At 40.9% G+C, this 8,250-nt stretch overlaps 1 protein-coding gene across 1 annotated transcript in view; it reads left to right on the top strand.

The window, feature by feature from the left end:
* The first annotated feature begins 3,487 nt into the window (after positions 1-3,487).
* The window catches only part of TTI2 (TELO2 interacting protein 2), a 28,536-nt gene continuing 23,773 nt past the window's right edge, over positions 3,488-8,250 (top strand). The window contains exons 1-2 of the mRNA XM_006901574.1: positions 3,488-4,137; positions 7,088-7,274. Of these exons, the coding sequence (XP_006901636.1) occupies positions 3,488-4,137; positions 7,088-7,274 (837 nt within the window). The remainder of the gene's footprint in view (positions 4,138-7,087; positions 7,275-8,250) is intronic.

The following is an 8,250-nucleotide window of genomic DNA, read 5'->3' as shown; positions in this document are numbered from 1 at the left end:
TACACAAGGTTAGTAAAAATCAACTTGAACACCACCTACAAGGATAATAAATGAGGTGATTGTTGTTGTTATGTCAAGTTGCCTGCGACTCGTAAAGACCCTGTGTACAAGAGCCTTGTACCTTGCTCTATCCTGTGCTAATCTCACTATCTCCGACACACCTACCCCATTACCCCAGCCACCGAATCAATGCATCTCATAGAGGGTCTTCCTCTCCTGCCCTGTCCCTCCACCCTCACAAACATGATGTCCCTCTCCAAGGACTGGTCAGTCCCTCCTTGCAACATGTCCAAAGTATGTCAGACGAAGCTTCAGAAGCCTTGCCTCCAAGGAGCAGTCCAGTTTCACCCTCTCCAAGACAAACCTGTTTGTCCATGGTATGTATATTCAACACTCTTTTTTTTTTTTTTGGTGGTAGAATTTTAACTTTATTTGGCCAATGTGTCAATTCCAGGATTGGGTACATGTCTACCACAAATTATGCAGTCGAGTTTCCCACATTTGGGGAAATCGCAGGGGTCAGCACATCCGGAGTGCAATGGATAAGCCTCGCCCTGGGAAAACCACCTTCGTGATCATGGTATCTCCCCTGCCAGGTAAGTATATATTCAACACTCTTCTCCAGCACCATCGCTTGAAGGCATTGAATCTCTTTCTATCGTCCCTAGTTACTGTCCAGCTGTCCAATGCATAGCACACAAATGCAAAGACTATAGCCCGGATCAGGCGCACCTTAGTCTCCAGCCTGATGTTGTTGCTCTTCAGTACTCTGCAGAGGTCCCTGACAGCTGACTTTCCAATGCAATTCATCTCTTGGCTGCTGGTACCAAGAGTGTTGAATGTTGAGCCAAAAAAACTAAAATTGTTAACTACCTTAATCTCTTCACCATCCATGCTAATGCTGCCAATTGTCCTAGTGGTGAGAATGTTTTCTTGATGTTGAGCTTCAATCCATATTAAAGGCTGCAGTCCTTGACCTTCTGCAGCAAGTGCTTCAAGTCCTCCTCAGTTTCAGCAAGCAGGATTGTGTCATCTGCATAACACAAGTTGTTGATGAATCTTCCACCAACCTGACGCCACATTCCTCCTTATATAATCCAGCATCTTGGATGATCTGTTCTGCATACATATTGAAAAGGTGTAGAGAAAGAATACATCCCTGGTGGACACCCTTCCCAATTTTGAACCATACAATGTCTCCTTGCTCTGTTCTAATGACTTTCTCTTGGTCCAAGTATAGGTTTTTCATAAGCACAATCAAATGTTCTGGGATTCCCATTCTTGTCAGAGTCAGCCGATTTGTTATGATCCACGCAGTGAAAAGCCTTTGCATAGTCAATGAAGCACAGATAGACATTCTTCTGGTATTCTGCCAAGATCCATCTTACCTTAGCTATAATATCCCTAGTACCACCCAGCCTGCACATCTGGCAGTTCTCTGTTGATGTGTTGCTCCAGACGTTTTTGGATAATTTTCAGTAGAATCTTGCTTGCATGTGACATTAATGTTATTGTTCTATAATTTCTGAACTCTGTCGGATCACCTTTCTTTGAAATGGGAACAAATATCGATCTCAGTCAGTTGGTCAGGTGGCTGTCCTCCAGATTTATTTTTTTCTTTCTTTTTTTTTTTTTTGATGGGCACGTGAGATTTTTTATTTCCATTCATTCATTGTTGCACTTTTCTCCCAACACAGCCTTCCTCCTCTCTTTGAAAAAGTAAGAAAAATTCTTTCTTTGGTATACAGTCCACCCGTATCCCTCACACCGCCCACCACTATGCACTCTTATATCTGGACTCTTGTGATAACCATAATACCCTATCATATATTGCTTTTAATTTATTCTCTCCCTCATCTGTTTAAATGCAGTATACATAATTTATCCAGTTTTTCTTGACACAAACAAGCACATCCCAGGGGAGCATCCGTTTGTTGAAATATGTCAATTGGTATGCTGTCAACTCCTGGAGTTAATAAAAATAAAGTCAAATACCGTTTACGAAAGAATAATAAAAGAGGTAAAACGTATAATCTTGAAACTAAAACAAACAGCCCAAATATCCATCCACAATTAAAGAGATTCACTGTTAATTTTTAAAACCACTACCTAACTTGAAGAACTAGAGAGCATCATGGTAAATAGACTGTCACGTAAAGATAAACATTACATAAAACCATTCGTAGAAATAACTAATTACTAAAGTGCATGACAATTATCAGTTAAAATTTCATTGTTATGCGCTATCGAATCGCTTGCGACTCACAGCGACCCTAAAACTTCATACAAATACAAGAAAAATTAAAAAAAGCCAGTAACTACTACACACATATATAGAAAACACCTAACTTAGAACTATAGTTAAAAAAGTGAGAAAGTGAATAAGTATCCTTTCCCAGTCCATGTCAGATGGGTAGTGTGCCTCCGTCGTAACAAGGTTAGTAGGTGGCACATGTCATACAGACGTATGAACTCCCGATCATCATGCGTATGAACCGGAAAAGGATCGAAGAGTTGGTGCCGTCGAGCAAGACCCAAGTATGTGCTACTGTCCTTAAGGAAAGGGTGGCAAAGGTAGTTCCGATATTTTCAATATTGGTATATAAAATCCTATACAATTCAATAATATACATAGATATACTAAAATTTAAACTTTTTTTATCTTTTTATAAACTAGATAGAAGTAAAATTAGCGATCTATGCAAATAAGTTCTCCATAGCTCCGCCTTTCCGCCCTTTTTTCTGAACTGCGATCTCTATTGCTTTAAGACCGCAAAGGCGTGAGCCGAAAAAAACATTGCGACAGTATTGGCGGAAGTCAACTTTGTGAGCCGAAAAAACATTGCGGCAGTATTGGCGGAAGTCAGTTTTGTGCTTTGTGGCAACGATGTAGCCAGCTTCGGATATTTGGGGAATGTTGTAAGGTTAATTTTTTGTATTTCTAGTTTATTTTTAAAACTCTTCGGTTTTTGTTTTTTTTTTGCTGATTTTACTTTGAATTTCCAGTAATTCTAGATTGGTTTACAGTCCTAACTTCTCAGTCGAAAGTCTGAAATTTACTAGTAAGCCCCTCCCCCTTCTTTTGCCTCATCCGTTTCCAAACCCACTGTTAAGAAGTTGATTCCGGTTCACCGAGACCCTACAGACAGTAGAACTGCCCAATAGGATTCCCTTGGTTGTAATCTGTAAGGAAGCTGATTGTCACATAACTTCCTCTGCTGAATTAGTTTTAGCTGCGGACCTTTTCAGATTGCTGGCTTGGCATCCTTGAGTTTTGTGCCACTCGGTGGCCTCTTCCTCGCTTTATGTAAATTTTATTGTGACCGGGCTCTCCTTTCTCATCCAGGCCGTCTCAGAGTTTAATTTTGACTTTGGGCTTCTTTGGGAGAATTCAAATGCCAGGTTATCCCGCCTTCCTTCATAAGTGATTTCTCTAAACCCCTACCTACATCTTATAGGGGAGACCAACTCCTACCTCTCCCCAAGAATGGAACTTGAGTATGTTCGGGAAAATAGGTCTCCCGAGGAGTCCTCGTTCTCGCCGGGAGGTCTGTCTTCCGATTCATTGACGCAGGCTCTCTCACAGATACTGCATCGTCTTAACCACCAGGAGGGCCGATGGGGTAATAGTAGAGATGCAGTTGTTCAGGACCTTAGTGCCTTAATAGAAGTTACAGAATGTGACAAATTGTTTGAGGGGAGTGGCACACCAATGCGCAGAAGGACTGAGATGCTGGGAGATGTGGCAAAAGCTCTCGGAAAATACGCAGCCCCTGCCAAGGAAGAGGAAGGTAGAACTGATGGTCATTCTGGGGTGTCTGTAAAAGCTATAGAAGTTGGACTGTTCTTTCTCAAGCTACTTGGGAAAGTTGAAACTGCCAAAAATTTTCAGGTGGGCCCTGCATGGAAGACAGGGCTGCATCAGTTGGCAGGACCTGTCTATATTTTTGCCATCACACACAGCTTGGAGCAACCATGGACCAGTCCAAGATCTCAGGACATTGCTAGAGAAGTGCTCTCCTTACTGCTTCAAGTTTCCAGCTGTGGTTCTATAGCAGGATTCCTCTATGGAGAAAATGAAGATGACAAAGGAAGATTTACTCTGATAATGGGACTTCTCAAATGTGATTTAAATAAGTAAGTACTTTTGCCATAAGACTTTGAGCTTCCACTTAGTGGTTTTAAATGTTGGAGGTCAAAGAAACCTCGTTTAGTTTTCTTCATCAGTAGCATAAATACTCGCCATTGAGTGAATTTAGACTCATGGTATCACAGTAGAACTGTGATGGTTGTCAGTGACTGATTTTTTCCAAGTAGATGGCCAGGCCTTTCTAAAGTTTCTGAGTGGACTCTTTACCTCCACATTTTAGTTAGTAGCTGCACACATCAACTCTGCACTTCTCAGTCATCCTGTGAGGGAAATAAGGTCCTAAATTAAGACCCATAAAGGTCTATTGTAGATGACAAAACTAAATAGTGACAAAGTAGAGATAAAACCCAGATCTTCCAGGTGTCCCATTTTTCATGACTCTATCTAGAACTGGTCGAAATAATTTTGGATAAATTGGAAATTCTGATCCACTTGGATTAAAGATTATGTTTGGTAGAGATGAGCGTTTAGAGGAGATTCTTTAAATTCTTGGAGCCATATTTTTGTGTTTTTTATTTGTTTCAATTTTATGTTGATTTGCATATAAACGTATACATTGCTTTTGGTTTATGTACAATTTCTATTTATTAGAAAATGTTGTTCTTATTAAGTGCCGTTGAGTTGAGTATACAACTCATAGCAACCCCATGACAGTAGATCTGAACTCTGTCCTATCCTGTGCCGTTTTTATCATCCTCAATATGTTTGATTCCTTTGCCACAGACACTGTATCAGTCTTTCTCATTGAGAGTCTTCCTCTCTGCTGATCCTCGGCCTTTCTAGGCATGATGTCCTTTTTCAAGAAGTAGCTTCTCCTAACAACATATTCAGAATATGTGAGAGGACGCGTAACCAACTTTGTCTCCAAGAAACATTCTGGTTGCATTATTTATTAGATAGGGATAATTATTAGATAGGAATGCAATGTTTGGAATTAAAAAATAAAAATCACCTCATGATTATTACTGCTGAAGTATTTTCCATTTGCTTATTTGTAGTACTGGCATGAGGAGGGAAAGAAAAGTATGTGTGATTATCGTGTTACTAAAAACTTAGGGTTTAAAAGCTTGGCTTCGAGTGGTTTGGTTTGGTTTTTGTGTATGGGACAAGGTCAGCCAGCCTCTCTGAATCTCAGTTTAATTATATGTAATATAAAGATAATACATGGTTGGGGAACTGTGGTGGTCTCATGGGTAGGGAGTTGTGCAGTCAACTCACAGACCAATGGTTTGAATCCACAAGCTGGAAATCAGGAGAAACATGAGCAGTCTCTTCCCATGTGATTTGTTGTTGTTATGTGCCATCGAGTCGCCTGCGACTCATAGCGACCCTATGTACAACGGCCCTAAACTCTGCTCTGTCCTTTGCCATTCGCACTGTCTCTGACACTCCCATCCCAATTATCCCAGTCACTGAATCAATCCACCTCATAGAGGGCCTTCCTCTCCTGCTCTGTCCCTCCACCCTCCCAAGCATGATGTTCTTCTCCAAGGACCAGTTTCTCCTCACAACATGTCCAAAGTATGTTAGACGGAGCTTCAGAATCCTTGCCTCCAAGGAGCCACCCGGTTTAACCCTTTCCAGGACAAATCTGCTTGTTTTCCTAGCAGTCCATGGTATTCTCAATACTCTTCTCCAGCACCACAGCTCAAAGGCATCAATTCTCCTTCTATCCTCCTTGGTCATTGTCCAACTCTGATGCATAACAAGTGATTTGTGAAGACCATGGCCTGTATCAAATGCACCTGAGTCTCCCGAGATTTACAGCCTCTGAAAATCCACTGCCAGTTGTTTCCAACTCATTGGTTTGTCACAGCAACAGTATTACATGGTTAATTTAGAAGTTAAAGTCTCTTTCATTGTTTTTGTTCAGACATTCCTCTAGGTCATATAGCCCTAGTGTACAAGTTGTCATACAGTGGTAACTTTTTGTTGCCGTGAGGCTGAACACTGTGACACTGATGTGTCAAATGCATTAATGGTTGGTTACCCAATGCAGACAGAGAGTGGGGTGGAGCTCCCCGATTTAAACAAGCTTGGAAGGAGGAGTGGCATCCACTTCTGTAATAGCTTGCCTCCGGAAACCCTATGAACCTAGAGAGAGGATGACAGACACCCAAGCGTCGAGGACTCTCCTTCATAGGGTCGCTATGAGTCGCCTGCAACTCGATGGCACTTAACAACAACCATGTTGTACATAACTTTTTAAGCTATAAATTATTGTTAAAATACTAATTTTATTTTCTCATTCTAATATTATTCCTCTCTCCCATCTCAGTAACTGTTGTGTATATCACTGCCGTCAACATCACTACAGGTCATTTACATAGCTATAAAGGACCACTTCTCATTTGGTAAGCTTTAGACCTAGAGCCCTGCATGGTTGCTAATTGTGGTAAGTTTGTGTAAGCAATTTATATTACTCTGCAGGGAAGACCCGCAACCAGATGGTTGTACACGGTGACTGCAGCAGTGAGCTCAAGTATGTCAGAGATGATGAGGATGGCACAGGATAAGACAGGGTTCAGATCTGTTGTTCATAGGGTCTCTCTGAGTTGTACTCAACTCGATGGCACCTAACAATAAGTTCAGTAATTTTTATCAAGATCTTCAAACCCAAGAGTTTTCTTTTGTGAGGTATGTATTTTCAAGAGGGCAACTCTGGTAGCCTAGTGGATAGGGAGTTGCGCTGCCAGCTCAAAGACCAGTGGTTTAAATCCACAGCTGCTCCTCAAGAGAAAAATGAGCTGTCTCTTTCTGTGCGATTTACATCCTTTGAAAATCCACCGGAGGGTCAGCTATGATTCAGTTCCAACTCAACAGTATATAAAAATGACAACACCACATTTTCAAGATTAAGGAAATACTCTGTTCATCTTGAAGAGCTTCATTTCCTTTTCCAATTAACGGTACATCACTAAATGTTTTTCCATTTAGGGAAACATGGAAAGATAACCCTGCCACCAAACATGTTTTCTCATGGACTCTGCAGCAGATCACTCGACCCTGGCTGAACCCACATCTGGAAAGGGTACTTCCTCCGTCATTGCTCATCTCAGATGACTATCAACCAGAGAACAAACTCCTGGGCATTGGCTGCCTCCATCACATTGTGCTTAATGTGGTAAGAACCCTCTGCTCTGCTTCTTGAGTGTTGATGAGGCAAGACAGAGCAGTCATGGCTGTGCCTCATCCACTGAAGTGCTATTTTTGTATTCCACATTTAAATATTGTACTTACTTATTATATAACTGACCTTTTTTTATCTTGTTGGGAATATAGGCTTCAAAACATAAAACAATTCATCAGTTTCTGCACATATAATTCAGTAACAGTGATTACATTCCTGGACTTGGTTAACCATTCTCTGCTTTTCTGAGTTGTTCCTTCTCTGTGAACATAAACTCTGCTCCCTAAGGTTTCTTTCTGGTCTTTTGTGTTGCTACTGGAAATTTTATCCCATATAGATAGTTAGTAAAAGAAAACAGTGTTCAAAATCACAGTCATTCTTTACTAGGAAAGTTACTGTTTTCCTAAGGAGACATTCAGAAATAATTTGGAGTGAGATTTTTTGGGGCTTTTTTTCTCCCAGCTCTTCACATAGTATAATCATTAGTGTCCTGGTGATAAGGAGATGCACTGCCAACCAAAGGCACACAGTTCAAACCTACCAGCTGCTCTGTGGGAGAATGATGGGCAGTCTTCTCCCACACAGTTAACTGCCTCTGAAAACCCCCTGAAGGGTCGGCTGTGGGTTGATTTTGTCTCACTAATGGTACATAACCACCACCACCAGGGTGCTATTACAAATTTTGGTTTAAGGTTTAAAAATTATTTCAGGTTAATAGTTTTAGGGTTGCATCTAATCTCTGTGGTCCCCAGAAGTTGGGAATCCAGGAGAATATGAGATTCTGTTTTACATTTCCCCAAATGTGCTCAAGATTCTATCTACAGAATGTTTGGCCAAAATGTTCAGCATTGGTACCGGCACCTTCCATTTCTTCTGTTCTTAAGGCGAAGGAGGGAGTTGTTCATGGAATCACTTAGCCACACGTTCTTTTTTTTTTTCTATAATTATATTTTATTAATTTTCATAAACA

The sequence above is a fragment of the Elephantulus edwardii genome, unplaced genomic scaffold (assembly GCF_000299155.1).
Source record: "Elephantulus edwardii isolate Elephantulus edwardi_28Jun2011 unplaced genomic scaffold, EleEdw1.0 scaffold00334, whole genome shotgun sequence".
NCBI lineage: Eukaryota > Metazoa > Chordata > Mammalia > Macroscelidea > Macroscelididae > Elephantulus > Elephantulus edwardii.
This window is presented reverse-complemented; position numbering and strand designations above follow the sequence as displayed.